This window comes from Protopterus annectens, chromosome 14.part0 (assembly GCF_019279795.1).
Source record: "Protopterus annectens isolate FY-2018-M chromosome 14.part0, PAN1.0, whole genome shotgun sequence".
Classification (NCBI taxonomy): Eukaryota; Metazoa; Chordata; order Ceratodontiformes; family Protopteridae; genus Protopterus; species Protopterus annectens.
The window spans coordinates 331,913,665-331,936,166 of NC_056748.1; the positions used below are offsets into that span (position 1 = coordinate 331,913,665).

The 22,502-nt window shown below is 40.8% G+C and overlaps 1 protein-coding gene across 9 annotated transcripts in view; it reads left to right on the forward strand.

The window, feature by feature from the left end:
• FGFR2 (fibroblast growth factor receptor 2) overlaps positions 1-3,539 on the forward strand; it is a 490,361-nt gene extending 486,822 nt beyond the window's left edge. For 8 of the 9 annotated variants that reach the window (XM_044056062.1, XM_044056067.1, XM_044056070.1 and 5 more), the window contains one exon: positions 1,883-3,539. In XM_044056062.1, the coding sequence (XP_043911997.1) occupies positions 1,883-2,047 (165 nt within the window). In that variant the 3' untranslated portion in view covers positions 2,048-3,539. Of the gene's footprint in view, positions 1-1,469; positions 1,561-1,882 lie in introns of all 9 variants that reach the window. The other variant, XM_044056068.1, reaches the window with a different exon arrangement.
• Positions 3,540-22,502: the final 18,963 nt, after the last annotated feature.

The window sequence follows — 22,502 nt, forward strand, 5'->3', positions numbered from 1 at the left end:
GTTTACTTTGAGCCAAGCTATCCAGCTTCTTGTCATGTTTTCAGAACTTAAAAATGAGTGAAAAAGGAATACTCCATACATTGGATATCCACAGGCAATTCAGATGTTATCTTGACAGAACTAAATCTTTTAGGAGTAATTCAACGATTTATTCCACAGTATTCCACAATATTGTAAAACAACCATACAATACACCGTATTTAGCAGTCGATAAGCGCTTTCACTCAAAAATGAGCTTCCTCAGATCTGAGGAAGCTCATTTTTGAGTGAAAGCGCTTATCGACTGCTAAATACGGTGTATTGTATGGTTGTTTTACAATATTGTGGAATACTGTGGAATAAATCGTTGAATTAATCCAGGACTTATTTGCTTTTCTTGATCTGCTGTTCTTGACCACTCACTCTGCGTTTGGTTTCTAGATTTTTATACTTCAACGAGTGGTCTAGGATATCTTTCTGTGTCAGGCAGTATTTGGTACTAAATCTTTTAGGAACTTTGATCAGTTGTTTATATCATTAGGAAAGTAAGAAGAAGGGGCAACCTGTTTTATACCAAATACAATAAGACAATTCCAAGCAGGACCGAGGCTCATTCTATCAGTGCCTTGGTTTCATTTGTGGCTTTTTGGAAAGGGTTGGATTCTAGGGATATTGCAGAAGCAGAAACGTGATCCTCTGTACATACAAAGCACTACGAGCTAGATTCTTCCTCCAGGTCTAGGACAGGCTTTGCTAGGACTGTTCTACAGTTCTTCCTGGACCCTCATCCTTCCTCCTTCCAGTCAGTGTAAGCTTTGGTAGTGTATCCACATAGCCAAGTCTACTGCAGCTGTGATCAAATGACGAATGTAGCACAGTTATGTAAATGGGTTTAGCATAACCGTAGATGTTCAGATGACCACTGCTGCTGTAACCACACACTCTTCAGTCCCCCTTATTTTTGTATGTTTCTTTGACAGGATGAGGACTTGTATCTTTATTTTCCTAGCGCTGACATTTTCAAGGCTCTAGCCTCCCTCTCTCAGTTGGCATGTAAGCTCTGAAGGACGAGGCATGCAAATCACAATTGTTTTTGCTCAGCTTAAGCTGGGTAACTGAGTGTAAAGAATTTGACCTTGAAGCTTTGAAAACTGTCCATCTGTTATATCCTTAATAAGATATAACTCGTATAGCTAAGGCTACTGCAGCAGTGATAGTTTGGATATCTGCTGTTACGGTATGTTTACTTACACAGCTCTACTTAAACTTTCAGGAGGCCATCTTTGCTTGAAGAAGTAATGGCTGTTTTTGTTTTGATATATTAACTTCCAGTAAGTCTGTTGTATTTTTAGTATTAAACAGAGACCAGCAGATGCAAGTTTACTGGTTGCTGTCATAATGAAAGTAGTGTAGCCAAACAGGTGCCTTGTCTCATCTGTTGAAATGTCTTTTGGTTGTATAAGTAAAAGTGGTTTTTAATTGACCTTCAGGCTTTTATGACGTTAAGACAAAGTGTTGACTATGAAGATCCATTTGTGTGGTGCAAGATAGAGGCTGCACTAACATGATGAAGTTTACTAGGTAAAGACCTTGATCTTAAATAATCCATCCCATCATGTGATAATTAACAAGATAGAAATGCTAACATGTCACTAATAAGCATATTTTAAATAATCTGTGATTTTAATTTTGTAGTGAATTCGTTAGTCATGTGACTTTCATTCCAGAACCTTTTGTGTTTAGAACATATAGGGGGTCAAAAGTATAAGCTTGATGTGGCTTTTGTCTGCTTACATCCCTATGTCCTCTTCACATTGTACATTCCATGTCTATATTAAAAATGTTAAGTCCAGATTGCAGTGTTGTACCTTTATGAATTCTTTGTCATTGCTTTCTCCTCTAGGAATATTTGGACCTCACTGCACCTCTTGAGCAGTATTCTCCTGGATATCTGGACACAAGGAGCTCTTGTTCTTCAGGGGATGATTCTGTTTTTTCCCATGACCCTATGTCAGAAGAACCTTGCCTTCCAAAATTCCAACACATGAATGGCACTGTTAAAACATGAAAGGAAGGATATCTGCCAAGAAACTAGACTTCTACAAAAATTATGCACATCACTTTTATCCAGAAACCTGCTAGACATTTGTACATAATTGATATCACGGAAGTTGTACCTGCAGGAAAACGGATGAAATTTGTGCAGTATTATGCACAACTTAAGCGCTTAATTTTAAGAAGACTTACAACTTTCACTGATGGATTTAATGACCCAGCCTTGTACATTATTCCTTACTGCAAGCAGTAACTGGGCTTTCCTTTCATTCCATTTTGAATGGACCATACAGACTCAAGGTGAACCAAAGTTCAAAACTGAAGAACTGAAGCCTTTCTTGTTTATTTTGTAATATTGGAAAGAAATATAAACCAGCACACTCACTACAGAACACAAAATGCAGTATATATGTGCTGGATATATTTGTAAATATATTCAAATATGTAAAAGTATATATATATATTATATATATATTTACAATGAATTATTTTTTGTATTGATGTTAAAAAGTTGCCCCAATGCACATAGCAAATTAGTTTTTTTTTGTTGATAAAGAAATTTGCAGATAAAGTTCTTCAGCAGAATTTCTGCATTGTTTCACTGCATTGTTTCACCGCATACAGGTGGAGTATTCATTGCTTTCAGGGAAAACGGTAGCATGTTAATTTATTAACTAATTGGTTATGTACAATTAACCCTTTATATGTAAAGCATAATTTAAGTCGTATTTGCAGGCACCAGAGCAATGGAAGCATAACAGAAATGAGAATACTGAGTAGTGATACGTTAGGTTGAGTAGTGATACGTTAGGTTGAGTAGTGATACGTTAGGTTGAGCAGACTTTGCTAGATGTGAAATTTAGCACAAGATTTGTACATCTGGAATTAGTTTCCCTAACCAGATTTACAGTGTTCAGTGGCTCCCACAATGTGAATGTAATAAATTAGTTTGCTGAGGTAGGTGAGGTAGATGGATTCTAAACAACGAAATATTGTTGAACTAACTAACCTAAGTATTTCCAACTTTAAGTAAATGTGTGAGTAGTAGTTTCTGTGATGGTATTCAAAATGAGCAGCTGGGCTCTCTTATTGTTACCTCACTTACACTGTACTACAGGTCATAGGTTTGTATCTTGAGTACTGTAGTTAGAGTAGTTCAGCAGTATACAGTTGTTGCTTGTTTTGTACGTCAGTTAATACTAATACTGAAACTGCATCCTTTGTACTTTGCCACGCCTGTCCCTCTAAATGTTGAGGGCCATAAAATCTTAATTTTATAATTATTGCTGGACACCTGTGCCTTCAAAGTCCAGTTTAGCACCTTCAAAATGCCCTGCCAACACTGCCTTTAATAGAATATGTACACATTACACTATGTCTTCAGCAATGACAGAAAGTATTAAAGTATTAAAATCTGTTAATTTCCTTTTTTACGAGACAAACATAAATGTTTCTAAAAGTGTTACTGTGATAACACAGGCAAAATAAATAATATGCTTACTTTATGACTTGTGCATCTGTTTTTCTGGTGGGTGACATCATACAACTTTGTGTTACTATAGGTCAAGAGTGTTGCTGTTTTTTTGAACGTGAGGTGTCTTTTGTTTTTTGGAAATAGCTTTCAAAGATGCCCAGTGTGGTGTGTTATTTTGCTTTGAGGAATATGATGAATCCCTTCCTAAAAATCAAAACTAAGTTTTTCCTATTTACTGTTAGTATAGAATATCCTCTGCATCAGGGACTTCATATCATCTGTAGATGTTAACTCTTTGGTTGCAATGACTACATAGATGAAATTCCATTGTGTACAGTTATTACTTTGTTAGAGAGAGCCATGCATGTCTGTAACCACACCAGCCACTTAGATCAGTGATGTTTTAATGACATTTTTAATTAGAAAGTAAACCTTTTAATGGAATTAACTACAAACTTTTATAATTTCCTTTAAAAAGTTTGACCAAAAATGACCCGGGAATCAAAACTATATTACAGCAGATCCGAATTACAGTCCTGATTCCATTTCTGAAATACAGTATCATGTGGAGTGTGTTAAACATATTGTTTTGAAACATTGGAACCAGTGGCATAGGTCAGTGTAGGTTCTCAGGCCTTGGGAGGTGGTAGACTCTTGTTTTTATTATCTTATTGAAGGACTGAAGGAATAATTCATCTGAATCTGATTTAGCCATCAGTCCAATCTCAGTTAGACAGTGGTGTGGCTGGGACAGGTCTGTTTGTGTGTGAAAAAGTTTTAATATTTCATTCACTCAATCACAATGAAACCCTGATGGTATACTTTGCCCAAAAATAGGAATTTGGAAGGGATTTAATTTATTTTGAAAGCAGCCGATGTACCATTACTTGTTCAGAGTTAAAATGTGATGCGTTGGAGATATATGCATCTGAGTAAGCTGAATAAATTATGATGGTAAAATGTTAATGATTATATTTAAAGATGTACCCATTCAAAAGTAATTATCCAAATGAGGAGCAGTCTGTGTGGGGCAGCACTTTGCTTACTGCCACCCAATCACAGTTAGTGTGTGTGTGTGTGTGTGTGTGTGTGTGTGTGTGTGTGTGTTTTGATTACATATCTAGCAGTAAAAAATATCCTTCAGTTGATTGCAGGGCACAGTTAATGTGTTCCTAGTTAAAGGTTGTATAAGGAGGTTAGTTTTTGAGTAAAACAAATGATCTGCTGTCATCTCAACAGAGTTAAGTTGTCAAGAATGGGGCAGTCTGAGTTTGTGTGTGCATGTGAAACAAGATGAATACATTATTATGGGCAGAGTTTCTTACTTGATTACTGTCAATCACCTGATGTATTCCCATTCTTAAAGTGTAATGTGAGTGAGGTTGTTTGCAAAAGAACAGACCACTTCTGACACTTTATCATAGTTAAAAGAGCATGAATCTAGCTGTGTGTATGAGAAAAAGTGAAAACACTGCTCTAGGCAAATTCCTTTTACTTGATCACAGTCATTTTGAGAAGAGAATGAGTTGGTCTGTTTGTGAAAACAAGTGATTTGCTTACTTTTAAGTGACAGTGGATCTAGATTGTCACAGGCAGTATATGTTTGTGAAGTAAACTGAAATACATTTTTGTGGGCATAATTTCATCCACTTTGTCACATATGCTGGAGATGTACCTATTCAGAAAGTGATTAGTTTTTTGGGGGTAGTGTGTCTCTGAAAGCCAGAAATAGTGCTGCCCCAGCTTTATTTACATTTTTACTGCTGGAGTGAAAAAACACCCATCTAATCTGAATTTGTCTTCTTGAAAGGCAATTGTGTTTGCTGAATGCATTGATATTGCATAGTGATTCATTCTGTATGAGTTTAATTTATTGGGGGCGGTTATATTGTGTGGAGGTTGGGAGACTGCTTCTTGACAAAATGTGCTGTTTATAGTATTCTTTCTGTTGTGGTGTGTATGATGCAACTAGCTATAAACATTTTATTACTTTTTATAAGAAGATATTCTTGATAAGAGCGTGGAATCTTTGGGGCTTTTGTGGAGCATACTACCTTACTCACACTTAAACAAAATACAGCCTCTTTTCCCTTATTAACAAGTTCAGAGTGCAAGTGGAACCTTAAGAAATCCTAGAAATGCTTTGAAAAAAACACAAAACTGGCTGACAAAATTTTACTAAAGGACTTTATGGGTGGATTTTAATATGGTCTTAGAGACTCACTTGACTGCAGTTAAGTCTGAGTTTCCCATCTTTGGATTTACCCATATGCATCTGCTCCCAGCCCCACCAGATAGCCCAGGCAATTGTTCCACTGTTAGCATCTCCTGTAATAGCCCATTGGGAGGGAAATAGTATAGTGATAGCGCTACAAAAAATCCAGTCATCAGGATGTTCAGTTAATGTCCCACAGCCAGACACCAGTTAATCATGGTGAGTATTAGATTTCCTTGGGAGAGCCATCAAACTCCTTTCCCTCCCAGTAGTTTACAGACAGCAGAAATTCTTAGGATTTTCTTGAAATTTTCTGCAGCTAGATCATCTCTTATTTTACATCCACTAATCCCTTTGGAAAACTTGGCAGTCCTTCCAGTGCATGGAATCCATACACCCAATGTATGTGTGTGTGTGTGTGTGTGTGTGTGTGTGTGTGTGTGTGTGTGTGTGTGTGTGTGTGTGTGTGTGCGCGCGCACCCGTTCAGATGCCTGCTGTGGTTCTTGAGCAATTTGATGCTAGAATATTGACAGAAGAACATTTTGCAATGTTTGCATATGGCTACACCTTACTTTCCCACATCGCAGCACCTTCTTTTTCATAGTTAGTCACACATGGAAAGGAAGAGTAATTTGTTTCCTGAAGAATTCTTAGACTCTGATTTGAGAGAAGATGGTTATGCCAGTTCAGGGAAGATCCACTCTTCCCATGGGTTCTGACACAGAAAATGACATCATCACATCAAGTTCCACAGAATAGGACAGCTTTTTAGGAGAAACAGTCTAATGAGGGAGCAATTAAAGTGGATGCTGATGGAACTATCCACATGCTAGTAGAGAAACTTGGACTTAATAGGAATACAGGAATCCAATCTTTTAGCCATCCTTCCTGTAGTACAGGCTTTTGAGGATAATTTAATAATTCCTGTCTGGAGAATTTGTTACTAATTACTACACCCAGAAAGCCTGTCTTACTCTGATGAAAGAACATGGTCACATCTTTGGATGGTTGTATTGAATACAAACAGGTGGCAGATGTACACCCACTTTCTGTTGAAGAATGACCAACTGATTTGGTTAAAAAAAGTTTATACTTATACCACCCTGGTTATCCAGATTATGGATTGACAGATACACATTGTTCAGTACCAGGGAGACAGCCTCAACCAGATCAAAGACTTGGTTGAGGAAATTAGTGTCCATTCTGTCTAAGGAGAAGGTGGTAAGACTCCATTAAGCAGAAGGTAAAGGTGGGGAGTTGTACCAGTAAATATAACTGTGACACTCTTGCTTGTCTGAAGGCATCTGTAATTTGAGCAGTAATTAGGAGGTATAGATGACTTAAAATACAGCTCTTAACAGATGATTTGAAGAGGTTGTTGAATGCACTCTTTCCTTTTTAAGAGAGGATCAATAAACTTGAGAAGAAGAATCTGCTCAGTATTATAAGACTCTCCTAGTGCTCTAAGAAGTACCCCAGTATTCATTTTTTTCAGAAACCAAACTTGAATAAATAAGAAATACAAACTGAAAAATAGGAAACATGGTAAGAGGAAAAAGGGCCTGCTTCAACAGCATGGGGTATAGATCATTGGAACAGGATCCTTTAGCAACTGCAGGCATCTTCCTCATTATACTTCGAATCTCTTGAGAGTGAGAGTCAACTACTTTTGGGAGAAATCAATCCTTACTTTTGGCAAATATGCAAAGGAGACTGTAACCTTGGGTTACACCATTGAATTTGCCCAGTTTCTTTCCTCTTCTTGGCCTCCAGCCTTTACCTTGGTCTCAGCTGCAATTGGTCAAGTCCATTCTTCAGCAACTTTAAGAATACTAGGCCACTAAGGTGGTGCCCTATTGAAATTCCAGCATTCAAAATGTCAAATGCCGAAAAGCTGAAAAAAAGAGCAAAAACCTGGAGGAGTGATTGTTGAAAATTGCTCTTCTCCTTTGAACTTCTTTTTGCATGGTATTTAAACCCAGCATTTGTGTGGGTTTGTGCTTGTTTGCACATTGCACACCACCACTGTGCCATTTTAACCCTTTGTGAGGTATCTTAGTTGCATTTTTTCCCTTACTGGCACTCCTGTGTGAGTGAGGCACTCGCCTGCAGCTACTGCATTAAATTTATGCAGCCCTACTCACAGCTGTAGGTACTCTCCTCAGATGGTACCCACTCTACTATCCCTGACCTCTCTTCCACAGATTCTAATAACCACAGACAGACAATTTCCTATGGTTTCTCCTGCTAGTCTGGTTGATGTGGACATCCTGAGACAGAGTGGCAACTGCCTTATGTACACAGACAACCCTCTACTACTACTACCACCACCTAGGAACACAATATATGAGAGATGTAATCACATTAAAAACCTAGAATCCTTGCTGTCTCAGTCACAAGTCAGTACATCTGGAACTGAGAAGGTTGTCTGTACAAACACTATGAACACCACATCTCTAACACTACCCACATCTGTACAACACACTTCTACATATGCGGAGGTCCTCAACAAAAACATACCTAAACAAAAGAGACCTCCGAAAGGACATCACAACCCACATCACCAAGCATCGCACATAATACACACGTCTGTGTCTCACAGCCTCTATGACCCAACCACAAACCCAACGTACTAGTCATAGAAAACTCTATCGTGAGACACACAGATGTGCCCCTCACCAGGCTAGAAAAGGAGCTGCTTGTTAGGAGCTAGAATCTGCCATATCATGCACGCACTCAAGTCTCTTCACAGGTACTGTTATGACTGTATCATAACATGTTGATGTGAATGACTTAAGATATACCTCTCTGGGCTATATGAAGAGAGACATGATTGAGCTCCCTGAGTATGTGTCCCAGGCAGGTATGTCCTCCTGCCATCACCCAGAATGATACCTCAATACAAACAGAAAATGATTGACTTTAACAATTGGCTTAGTTTCTGGTGTTATTCTAAGGGGATCCAGTACCTGACAGCCTGGGAGGATATGATTGACAGACCATGATGCTTTGCCAGAGATGACCTTCATCTGTCTCCCCTGGGCTTTAGGCTTCTGGCAAAGGCTCTTGCCTCCCCCATAGTGCCTTTTTTAGGCAAAGTCATGAGCACAAAATTACCAACATGAAAAGTTCTTATAAACGAAATTTAAAGGTCATGCTGCTAAACGCTAGGAGTCTTAGCATGAAACTGCACTCATTGCAAGCATTGCTTGCTCTGGAGGATGCTGACATTTGTGCAGTCACTGAAACCTGGTTCAAAGCTGTGGAGAGCACCCCAACCTTACCATGTTACTCATCCTACCATACTTTCAAACCCCAAATGGAGGGCTGCAAAGCCAAAGTAGGTGGAGTTTCAATATTTATCAAAGACATACACACCTCCAGGCTGGTCGAACAGTATGATGCACAGGAGACACTCCAAGTACAGTTAACTGTTGACAAAACACCTATTCAAATCATAGCTAGTTACAGACCCTCAACCATGACTCAGGACACCCACTCCACCTATCTGGACTTACTTGAATCCATCAAGATTCAACCCTCTACCCTGATCCTGGGTGACTTTAACTACCCAACCATAGAGTAGAAGACATATTCTAGCCCAAACATGAATGTCCAAAGATTCCTCGACTTTGTCATTGCCAATGCATTGGATCAGCTGGTCAACACCCCTATGAGAGGTGAAAATATCCTGGACCTGGTCCTAACTAACATGAGTAGCCACTGTTGGACTCCTACAGTGCCATCCTTCTTGGTAAGATCCGACCATAAAGCGATCACTTTTGAAGTCACCATCTCCCCTGACCACTGTCTTATCAGGGTCAAATGAAAAACCTTTTTCAAAGGCTGACTACAATCTCCTCAGAGCAGGTATAAGCAGCTTCACAGCCACCGTCCCTTCAGTTGGAACTAGCACTAATTTCCAAGCCAACACCAAAAAACATTATGAGCACCTACATAGCTGTATGGACTCAGCAATACCTGACAGGACCAAATCATCTTCCTCAAGGAAGAGTAAACTTGTCTGGTGGACAGCAGCAATAAACAAACTCTATAACAGAAGGAAGAAATTGCTGTCCAGGGCCAAGAAGGAGCAGGTGCCAAACTGGAAGCAATCTCTGCTTTGTCTGAACAAGCAAATGAGGTTACTGGTGAAATCCTCTAAGGCTAACTTCGAGTCCAGATTGGCCACATCTACCAAGGACTATCACAAGGCCTTCTTCACATATGTCCACAGTCTCCACAATCTCAAAGGCAACACCCAAATCTGCCCTGGACTGGTGGTCAGTAACATTGCAAACCCAAATGCCATAGATGTAGCCAACCTGCTGGCAGACAGGTTCAGTGAAAACTTTATCCCGCTGTCCCCGCCATCAGTAAACCAGGACATCTCCAGCATCTGCCCCCCCCCCCCCATCACCAGGGAGCAGGTCTTTAATGCCCCCTCAAAGGCAAAAAATACAGTCTCCATGGGACCCAATAACATCCCTGGCTGTGTCCTACTTGAAATCAGGCATGAGTTCTAAACTCCATTAGACACCCTATTCAGCCAAAGCCTGAGCACCGGCTACATCCCAGCTGAATGGAGGACAGCCACTGTCACCCTCTACACAAAGGTGGAGCATCCACTGACCCAAGAAATTATAGGCACATCAGCCTAACTAGCTTGATCTACAAGGCCATGGACTGAATCATCATGGACCTTATAAACAAGGACATTGGCAACCTCCAAACGCTTGACCCCACATAGTTTGGTTTTATCAAACAGAGATCATGCCTGTTAAACTTGGTTGACTTCTTTGAAACAGTCACCAAAGCCAAGAATGAGGGGAAGACTGTGCACACCGCCTACCTTGACCTAGCCAAAGCCTTTGGCACTATTTCCCACTCAGGCATAGTAGGTAAACTCTCCCAGCTAGGCATCAACCTGTATATTACCAGATGGGTAGCTAAGTGGCTCACTGATAGAACCCACTCAGTCAAAGTAAGGGAAGGCACCTCTAGTAGTAGACCCGTAACAAGCAGTGTACCCCAAGGATTGGTCTTGGGGCCTCTACTGTTTGGTATGTACTTTTCTGAGGTGCAAGCCAAAACCAACGATCTGTGGCTGACCAGATTTGCAGATGACTGCAAGCTCGGCACTGTCTTAAATTCCCCTAGTGATGTGAACATCCTCCAAGATGGACTTTCCCAAACTAATGACTGGTGCAAGAAGCATGAACTCAAACTGAATGCCAAGAAATGCACCATTATCCCCTTTGAGGAAAATGTCACCCCCACTAATTATCATATTAATAACAATATACTAAGCATGCAATCAGTCATGAGGGACTTGGGCATCCAGGTTAATAGCAACATGACTTTTGACCCCCACATTGCCTTCGTTGTATGGAAGGCTTTCTATATGGCCCACCACATATATAAGGATATTTCATCCAGGGACAAGGAGGTTATAACATCCCTGTACTCCTCCATTATCAGACCCATTATCGAGTACAATCCACCCTTTGGCATGTACCTTGCCATCGCATACAGCAGTTGGAGAGACCACAGAGGTTCCTGACCAGGAAAATCCAGGGTCTGAAACGCATATCCATAGGCTACAAGCCCTGTCCTTCTACTCAGTCTCATACAGACTGCTCAGAGGTGACCTGTGTCTGGCATACAAGGCCATTTCAGGCCCAACCTTGATGAGGTTGCTGCATGTCCATAAGACAAACTCCACTCAAGAAACCTGCACGCAAGGCCTTAACCTGGTCTGTGACATTAATAGAACTTGTTGGCGGGATAGATTTGTATCCCGAAGACTACCCATCTGTGGAATGTCAAGCAGAGAACCTCTCTAGCCCTCTTTAAGAGCAACCTGGACATCTGGATGGGAAACATAAAATATACCCCTGGGATCCCACCTGTGTACTGACTTTGAGGGAACATGGATGAAATTCTTGGCTAGGCTTATAAGGGCCTCCGGGCCAATAGCTTAGTATCACCCTATGAACCTGCACACCCCCCCCCCCCATTTGGGGAGCAAGTCACCCACAACCCCTGAACTTATATATGCCAACTCTGAGATCACTATATCTTGGAGAAAAAGGAATATTCTGAGAAATGGCATAATATGTGTAAGCCTGATATTTTGGCCATTCAGTCTCCATATTTCAGGAGTTGCTTTAGTGGTTCCTGACATTTCAAATGGCTAAACACTGAGGTTGTTCTGGCAGCAGTGAAAGGAAAGTTTTCTCCTTTGAAACTGTTTCTGGTACCCAAAAAAAACAAAACCTGTGTAGAGCCACTGTAGATTATTCATTCATTCTTTCCCTCAGTGGTAAAGTATGCCTTCCTGGTTACCCTGGATATGAAAGGTGCCTACTTGTGTATCCCACTTCACAAAGCCTATAGAAAATCCTAAGGCTGACACCAGAATTATCAGTTTTATTTCACCTCCTTGCATTTTGACCTTTCTGCTCTGCCCAGAATTTTCACTGAGTGCATGGTCCGAGGCTTTGTGCACCTGAGGTTAAAAGGTAGTTTCAGTGGATGGTCCACCTCTGTTCCCACCTGGACAGCTTCCTAAAAGAGCATGCTGTTTGCTGGAGTTACAGCAAGTCATCTGTCACACTTTCCTTTCCCTTCTGTACCTCATCATGTCACTGAACCAACAGAAGTCAAAATGGTCTACTTCTCACCTCCTGAGAGGTATTTTTGGTACTAAGAGTCTTTCATTTAGGGAAAAAGAAACATTACCTGTGAGTTAGTTCTTCCTGAGATTCTCTGGAAATACTTATCTGACAGACAGAATGGTCAGTAAAGCCCTGGTTTCTCATTACTCACTATTCTAGTGGTTTCCTGGGCAAAACTGTGTGTGAAAACAAGGCAATGGTATGTGAGAAACCTGTGGAACAAGTACTGCCAGTCCTTGGAACCAAGAAATCCCCTTTCTCCTGCCATCTAGGAGAAACATATTTAGTGACTGCCCACGTCAACAGCAGTCTAGGCCTTCACATAATCCCACTGAAACTGAGTCAAAACATGTATTGGCCTGTGATTAACAGGGTCCATATATATTTTTTTCTAAAATGTGAGGCAGGTGGTCCAGCGAGTTCAAAGACAAATACATTACTATAAAGGATATAATGCAAATAAGTTATGCCCTTTGGACCTTCAAGTCAGTGCTCAACCCAGCAACATTTGTGATGCACCATATCAACAGGTAAGGGAAGAGTCACCCACTCCTTCTGTCTCTGTAGACCAGTCATAAAGCTTTGTACAAATATCTACAGGTTATCTACAGAGTCACTCAGTAGGAGGTAACTAAGCAGATAATTAATGGTGTTGCATTTTGTTTGTTTTGCGTGTGTGTGTGTGTGTGTGTGTGTGTGTGTGTGTATATATATATATATATATATATATATATATATATATATATATATATATATATGTATGTATGTGTGTATTGCGCAGACATGCCCCCCCCCCCCCCGCAAAAACATTTTTTTTTTGTTTGCTTTTTTATCTTTTGAGGATCAAATATTTGAGTTCAAACATATGTATCTCAGTTTGATGATATTTTGCTGAAATGTCATGCACCCATATGCATGTAAGTATGTATGTGTGAGGAAAGAGGGACGGGATTCTTTCTTAATGTTAAAAGGTGGAGCACACCAGACTTAAATTGTTCAAAATATGTGCTTCTCCCAGGTAGTTCATATGTTTAAGTAAGACCTTGTAGCTCACTGCAACTTGGTAACCCATTAAGAAGAGACTACATTGCATTTCAACCTCGAGTATTGAGTTCAAGGCCTGAAAGATTACAACTTATCACCTCACAGTCAAGTATTCTCTCTTCATGTAGTCTGTATATTGCAGGAGGACTAAAAAAAACACACCAGGAAGTTATATTACACAAGCAAATGTAGTATTATGTGTGGTACACCAGTCCATCACCCTCTTCTGTTCCTCAAAGACCTCCAGTACTTTTATGAATTGTTTGATCAAGGCATGGCTCTCTGTTATATTAAGAGATGCATGTCAGCAGTTTAAATCTGCCTCTGGACACCCTTATTTATGTTGTAAAACCTTTTCTGAAGGGCACTCTACATGCAAGTTCTCTAAGAAATCCCACTCCTCCTCCTCCTCCTTACAGCATCTATCATTTACCGTCAGGAAGATCCTGTTCAGCTTCTCTGGAATATAACAATAGTAGGGTAGATGCTGCCATGCAAAAGTCTTGAATTTCATTTACTTGATTACATATTTTGTATTCTTATTACTCCCTCTCAGACCCTATTATTTCTACCTGTAACTCTCTGTCCCCTTATTCCTTCATTTTGTGGGTCACTTTCCTGCTTTCTATTTGTCACCATTGTAATCAGCCATTGTCAGTCTGCACCATAGGTTCATACTAGACTATCTGCCCTGGGGCATTTATAAGCCTAGCCCGATTGTGTTTGGCTTATGCCACCCCTTGATTTGAGTATACTGTGCCCTTTTTAAAGTTTAGTGCCTCTGTCTAATAGTGACACAGAAGTAATCCCCGGGACAAACCTACGATCCCCCATCCACTCATCAAGATTCTTATTGAAGAGAGACAGTGAGGTGCTCTGCCTAACATGAATTGGAATTCTATTCCAGAGCGAAGGGAGCCTATGGGTTATGAATCTGTCCCTCCAGCATGTTCTATTTATTTCTGTGCTGAGGTTCAAGTCCCTCGAGCATGTGGCTCTAAGGGATTTAGATTTACTGAGGTGGAGCATGTCCATTAATTCTGGGTTGGACATAGCTTTATATGTCAGGCATAGATCGCCTCGAAGTAGGCGGTATGCAACTGAGTAGAGCTGGAGCTTTTTTAACCGAGCAGCATATGGCATCTGTTTGAGTCCTTTGATCCTCCTGGTCAGGTACTTTTGGGGTCTTTCTAATTGCTGCAGGTGTCGGGTAAGGTACATCCCAAAGGGGGCATTGTATTCTATGATGGGCCTGATGAGGGATGAATAAGGGGCACGATTACCTCTCTTGATCTAGATGTGAATCCTTTCATGATGAGGTGGGCTATGTAGAAGGTCTTTCTAACCACTTTGGCAATGTGGTTGTCAAAGGAGAGATTGCTATCAACTTGGGTCCCCAGATCCCTAATTACTTTCTCTGTACTTAATGGGTTACCACCTACGTGGTAATTTGTGGGCACATTGTTTTTGCCAAAGGGTATGACTATACACTTTTTGGCATTTAGCTTTAGACCATGGCTCTGGCACCAGTTATCCATCTCTGAGACCTTTTGAAGGATGTTTGTGTCAGCTGGAAAGTCGATTATGGCGCCCAGTTTGCAGTCATCTGCGAACTTGGTGAGCCATAGTCCTCCCACGTTGGCCTGTACCTCAGAAAAGTAAATACCAAAAAAGAGAGGTCCCAGGACAAAACCTTGTGGGATGCTACTTGTGACCGGTTTCAAGTCTGACATGGCTCCAGCAACTCTGACTCTGTGGGTTCTGTCTTTGAGCCAGTTTGCGACCCTTCTTGTGACATAGGGGTTTATATTTAGGCTGGATAGCTTATCTATGATGCCCGAGTGGGGTATTGTGTCAAATGCCTTTGCGAGGTCTAGATAGGCTGTGTGGACTACCTTCCCTTCATCTATGGCCTTGGTGACTGTTTCGAAGAAGTCGACCAGGTTCAAAAGGCAGGATCTGCCCTTGACGAAGCCAAATTGGGTAGGATCTAGTGTCTGTAGGTCCCCAATGTCTTTGTTTATGAGTTCCATGATGATCCTCTCCATAGCCTTGCATACTAGGCTAGTCAGGCTTATGGGGCGATAGTTTCCAGGGTCCCCAGAGGCGCCACCTTTGTGGAGTGGGACCACTGTTGCTGTACGCCATTCTTTGGGCACATATCCTGTAGTGAGGTTGAGATTGTACAGCAGTTTTACTTGAGGGATTAGTTCTTCTTGAGTTCATGTAGGACGCAACCCGGGATGCCATCTGGTCCCATGGAAGCAGTGTTTTTTGCTTTGGAGAGGGCGGCCTTCACCTGAGCATCAGAGATGTTTGGGAGGCTGCACTCTGCCGGGATAGATACTTGCTCTTTTGGGGGGGGGGGGGAGTTTGCACTGAACCTGTCTGCCAGGATATTGGCGATGTCTGTGGGTTCAGTGTATTTTTTGTCATTTAGAATCAACTCAGAACAAGTCTGGGAGTTGCATCCCAGGTTCCTAACATAACTGAAAAAAGCCTTATGATTGTCTTTAGTGTCCTGTGCAATTTTTCTCTCGAAGCTGGCCTTGGAGGATTTTATGAGGGATCGTAATTTTTTGCTAGTACTGATCAGAGATGCCTTCCCTTTTAGGGATTTTGCTCTATCATGTAGTAGCTTCCTCCTTCTGTTGTACAGTTTATTTATGGCTGGGGTCCACCAGACTGGACGCCTGCCTTTGGATGATTGGGTCTTGATTTTGTTTGGGATAGCATGATCCATACATTCCTGGAGATGTCCGTAGAATGTGTTTATATTGGATTCTGCAGTTTGGGGCGTAGTTTCCACTGGCCCTGGGGCCTTGAAGGATTCCACTTCAGTTTTGAGAAGTGTGAAGTTCGCTTTTGAGAAGTTTTCACTGTGGTTTTCTGGGCTGGGGGTGGGGTCGGGATGTGGATATCCAGTGAAATTAATTTATGGTCTGATCTTACCAATGAGGGATATACTTCTGGTATGGAGCATAGAGTCCCCATGTTGGTAATGATCAGGTCTAGTATGTTTTCCCCTCTTGTGGGAGTGGTGACTAGTTGTTCCATAGCATTTTAGTTTATAAATTCCAGGAACCTTTGGGCTAAGGTGCTGGGGCTTGAGTAATGCTCCCAGTCTATGTTTGGGTAGTTGAAGTCGCCCAATATAATGGTGTTCGGAGAGATCTTCGTGTTCTCCAATGTTTTCAGGAAAGCCGAGTAGGATTCCTGACATTGAGTGGGTGGTCTGTAGGATGCTATAAACTGAAAAGCAGTCTTGCCCACTGTCAGTTGCACATGGATGGTCTCCGATACTTCGTGCACTGCCACTAACCTGGAGGTGTGGATATCCTTGATAAATATGGAAACTCCCCCTCCTTTTGTGGTTCGGTCCGGGTTTTGGGGCCAAAAAGCATGATATGAGGTATAACCTGGTAGTGCTGGGGTGCTCTCTGGAGCCTTGAACCAGGTTTCTGTCACTGCACAGATATCGATGTTCTCCATATTGAGGAGAGCTTCGAGTGCATGCATCTTGAGGTTAAGACTTCTGGCGTTTAGCAGCATTATCCTTAGTTTATTGGTCCTTGTGCTGTCTATGGAGGTGGGTTTGACTTTTGAGCCTTGCCTAAAAAAGGCACTATGGGGGTGGCAAGAGCCTTTGCCAATATCCGAAAGCCCAGGGGTGACATGTGCAAGCCGTCCCTAGCGAAGCAACGTGGCTTGTCGAGCATCTCATCACAGGCTGACAGACACTGGATCCCCTTTGAATGACACCACAATTTTAGCCAATTGTTAAAATCGATCATTTTGTCTTTATACTGTGGCATCTTTCTAGGTGAGGGTAAGATGCTGCTCAAGGTCAGGGTCATACCGGCCTGGGCTACATGATCAGAGAGCTCCTCTATGTCTCTTTTGATGTAGTCGAGGGAGGTACGTCTCAGGTCATTCACGCCAGCATGTACAATGACTGAGTCATATTTGTATTTGCTTTGGAGTGACCTGAGTGCTTGCGTTATGTGGCGGATCCTAGCGCCCGACAGGCAGCTCACTGTGACCTTCTCTTTATTCAGCCTGGTGAGCGGGACGTCAGTGTGTCTGACAATAGAGTCACCTATTACAAGGGTATCAGGTGTGTTATTCAGCCTTAAGGGCTGTGACTGCTTGGCACACTGACTTTGTGCGCTATGTGTTGTATGTGTTTTGTTTTTGGGTAGCGTTTGCTTGGATGTCTGCTTTGGAGGTCTCTGTTGCTTAGGTAGATTTTTATTTAGAGCCTCCGAGTATGTTTTTGTGTTTTTATGTGTTTGGTTTGCTGTTGTGGTGGGACTATGTGATACTGGAATTGTGTTGTGTGAGGTTACCTTCTCCTCCTGACTGGTTACACCAGTTTTGAGATGAGAGAGCTCAGTCTCCAGTTTGGCTATATGGTTGCATCTCTCACATATATTTGAACCTGTTTGGAGGAGGAGAGGGTTGTCCGTGTACATGAGACAGTTGTAACATTGCCTCAAAATTCCCAGATTCACCAGCTGGACTGGAGAGGAAACCATTGACTGACCTTTGGACATTCTAGAGTAATATAGGGAACTGAATTAAAACGGACCAATAGGGGACAAGGTAATCGTAGAGAGTATAAGAGTAAGTAGTGCTTATGGTTTATTAGTACTAACTTGTAAGATTACTTATTTGGACCAAGTGAGGGGCCTTAGAATGAGAATATGGTGTTTAATTTGAGAGATAGAGCAGTTCTAAGGGAAAAAGTGAAGAGCAGACTTTGTGGAGCCAGGAATAGTTTAAACCCAATTAGGCGGCACTGCCCGATGTTGCGCTATGCGCAAAACTGCGCAAAAGAGGGTTTTAAGAGAGGGAGATCAAGGAGTATGGAATTGACCCAAAATGGCCAATAAAACTACAGTTTCAAGGCAGTAACCACTCCCACAGGGGCAGGCAGGCTGCTCAATGTCTATCACTGCCACTGATGAACACAGAGACTTCCCTTTAGCCCAAGCAAACAATGGCCTCCAAGAAACTTACAAACAGTTCAGAACAGCAAATCTGTATCTGAACTTTTTTAAATCTCAGAAAAGTGGGAAAAAAGCAAGATTTTTTTGTTTTTTGTTTTTTTAAGGAAAGCAGAGGTTCACAAGTATCAACAAGTTAGAACAGTGCAGTAAATGACCCCACACTTGAGTGCTAGGCCAGAGACAGATAAAATGCAAGTTTTAAGGAAAAAAAATATTTCAAAAATAAGTGCAGGCAGGAAATTCAGTAATCAGCTCTAGGTTGTGTTCTAAATACAGTTACCAACACAGAAATCAAGTTTAACAAGCCAGAAAATTCTCAAAAGTAGGCGGCAATGCAGAAAAACTTAACAAATAATCTGAAGCAAAATACTTAAAATCTCAAAAGTGGCTCCTTTCTTCTCTCAGCATTTTCTCCTCTTGGTGGGTGCTTCACCAACAGCCAACAAGTCCAGAAAGGCGCCAAAACCACGAGGCAATCGGGTTTTAAGAGAGGGAGATCAAGGAGTTTGGAATTGACCCAAAATGGCCAGTAAAACTACAGTTTCAAGGCAGTAACCACTCCCACAGGGGCAGGCAGGCTGCTCAATGTTTATCACTGCCACTGATGAACACAGAGATTTCCCTTTAGCCCAAGCAAACAATGGCCTCCAAGAAACTTACAAACAGTTCAGAACAGCAAATCTGTATCTGAACTTTTTTAAATCTCAGGAAAGTGGGAAAAACCTAATGGTATTTATTTCTTTTACTATTACTGGGGGGGGGGTGAGCATTCTCCTGTCTGAGATATCTTAATTTCATCCCATGTTGACAGTATCCTTCAGTATTGCCACTTCATCTCAGTAGACAATTCAAGCTCTTTTCTTAATTCATCCCATATTTTTGGAGATCTCTCTGTTGTTGTTTGTGACCAGTATTTAACTTCTGTTTACTTTCTTTTCCAGCTCCAAAGCAAGGATCTTTTTTTACCTATCCATTTTTTTTCTGCCTATTAAGACTAAGATCTCATTCCATTTCCTTAATTCAGGATCACTTAACAGTGTTTCTGCCATTTTAGTCATTTCTCTACCGATCTGTGTCTCATACTTATTTTCCTCAAATTTCAACAATAGTTCCCATGGTTCACTTCCCCTACGTAAATACCCTAATTTTCCCCAGATAATTTTCTTCATCTTAGAAAAAAAAAAAAAAACGAAGCAAAAAACTTCACCAAGCACCAGTTTATTCCAAATGTTGAGCGCTTTCATAAGAACAATGTCAGGCTTCTTCAGAGCCATTTAACATTGTTCTTACAAATGTGCTCAACATTTGGAATAAACTGGAGCTTGGTGATGTTTTTTGCTTCATTTTTTTGTTTTTCTAAGTTTTGGTTTTTGTTCTTTATCATTTTCTTCATCTGCCTGATACAGTGGATATAAAAAGTGTACACACCCCTGTTAAAGTGCCAGGTTTTTGTGATATAAAAAAATGAGACCGCAATAAATCATTTCAAAACTTTTCCCACCTTTAATGTGACATATAAACTGTACAATTCTGTTAGGGGAAAAACAATCTGTTAGGGGAAAAATATAAAAAATAAAAAATGTACAATAAGCTGGTTGCATAAGTGTGTACACCCTTAAACTAATACTTTGTTGAAGCACCTTTTGATTTAATTACAGCATTCAGTCTTCTTGGGTAGGAGTCTATCAGCATGGCACATTTTGCCTTGGCAATATTTGCCCACTCTTCCTTGCAAAAGTGCTCCAAATCTGTTACATTGCAAGGGCATCTCTTGTGCACAGCCCTCTTCAGATCATCCCATGGATGTATGTTTGGGGTCATTGTTGTGCTGAAAGGTGAAATTCCTCTTCATCTTCAGCTTCCTAGCAGAAAATTTTGGGCCAAAACTAACTGGTATTTGGAACTGTTCATAATTCCCTTCACCTTGACTAACGCCCCAGTTCCAGCTGAAGAAAAGCAACCCCAAAGCATGATACTGCCACCACCATGCTTCACTGTAGGGATGGTGTTCTTTTGGTGATGCGAAGTGTTGTTTTTGCGCCAAATGTACCTTTTGGAATTGTGGCCAAAAAGTTCAACCTAGGTCTCGTCAGACCATAACACATTTTCCCACATGCTTTTGGAAGACGATGTATTTTGCAAATTTTAGCCAGGCTTGGATGTTTTTCTCCATAAAAAAAAAAGGCTTCCATCTTGCAACCCTACCCATAGCCCAGACATATAGAGAATACTGAGATTGTCATCACACATAGTACACAACCAGTACTTGCCAGAAATTCCTGCAGCTCCTTCACTGTTGCTGTAGGTCTCTTGGCATCCTCCCTGACCAGTTTTTGTCTTGTCTTTTCATCAGATTTGAAGGGACATCCACTTCTTTGCAACATCGCTGTTGTCCCATATTTTCTCCACTTTTTGATGACTGTCTTCACTATGTTCCATGGTATATCCAATGCTGTGGAAATGTTTTTGTACCCTTCTGACTGATACCTTTCAACAATGAGATCCCCTTGATGCTTTGTAAGCTCTCTGCGAACCATGGCTTTTGCTGTAGCAGGCAACTGAGTAAATGTCAGGGAAAGTCCTACTAAGACAGCTGAACTTTATTTGGGGTTAATCAGAGTCTCTCTAATTGATGGTAGCTGTGTACCCAAGAAGACTGAATGTTGTAATTAAATGAAAATGTGTTTCAATAAAGTATTAGTTTAAGGGTGTGCACACTTATGCAACCAGCTTTATTGTACTTTTTTTATTTTTTCCCCTAACAGATTTGTTTTGTTTTTCAATTAAATTGTACAGGTTATAGGTCACATTAAAGGTGGGAAACATTTTTGAAATGATTTATTGTGGTCTCATTTTTTTATATCGCAAAAACCTGGCATTTTAACAGTGGTGTGTATACTTTTTATATCCACTGTATGCTACATCTGTTATTCTCAATACATTTTCTCTTTAGCATGCCTTCAGGGAGTCTATCATATCTGGTATACCTAAGACCCCTCTGTTGTTAACATCATGACTTCCTAAGTCACTCATGCTTTTTCCTCCCTCCCAAAAGTAATGTCAGCTGTTTTTTTTTTTTATCCTTTTTAAAATATGATTGTTTGGGCTTGTCCAAAACATGTGACCTGGGTAAAAATTCAATTGTAGAAAACACATTTGGATCACCTGCACTTTCTGGGAACAGTCTAACTTCAAGTATTTCCACCTGTTCATCTGCCCCTTGATTTTTTTTAAACACTTCATTTGTGATGCTCTGATTTTCCTCTACAATTTTACTGAACGAAATTCCCAGGTACTTGGTTCTTTCCTTCCACATCTCTCACTGTGCTATCCTTTTTGTCTTCTCCTCTAATATTTAGAGCCAGTGTCTGCATTTTTTTGGTTAATCCTGTAGTTTGAAATTTTACCAAAACTGTGCAGATGCAGCTATACTATACCAATGTCATTCTGTGGTTTTTGATAACACCAACATAGCATCTGCATGCAGCATAATCTTTCACTGTTTGGAGCTAAAGTTTTTAACTGAGAAACTTGCTGTTCCTTCTTTTAACTTGACCATTCAGGATAAGAATCAGAGAACAGTGGAAAGACTATTTCTAGTAGCCATTTCCTCTGACAGGAGGAGTTTATAACTGCAGGCTTAATGTATACAGATCCATATTTAATTTTCAATAAACACAGAATGACATTCTGAATCATTCCTTCCTTCCTGCCTAAAGTGGGTTGGGCTTTGCTTTAATCAACATGTACAGCACCCTCTTTTTTAATTACAATAGGTTCACAGGTGATTACAAAGCTAACTGCCCTTGATGGCAATTTTAATCCTAGCCAATAACCTGAGGTTAAACACTTCACATTATAAAGGGAAAATTATTTAACATATCATGGATGTGCAGAGACAGCTCAGAATGTATTATATTATGTTATATTATATAAGCTGGAGCAGGGCCTGGAGCAATCAGATCAGATTTTTATATCCATCTCAGGGAAGCAGAACAGATCAGTATCTAAAAAGTATTTTTCAAATTGACTAATTGTATCA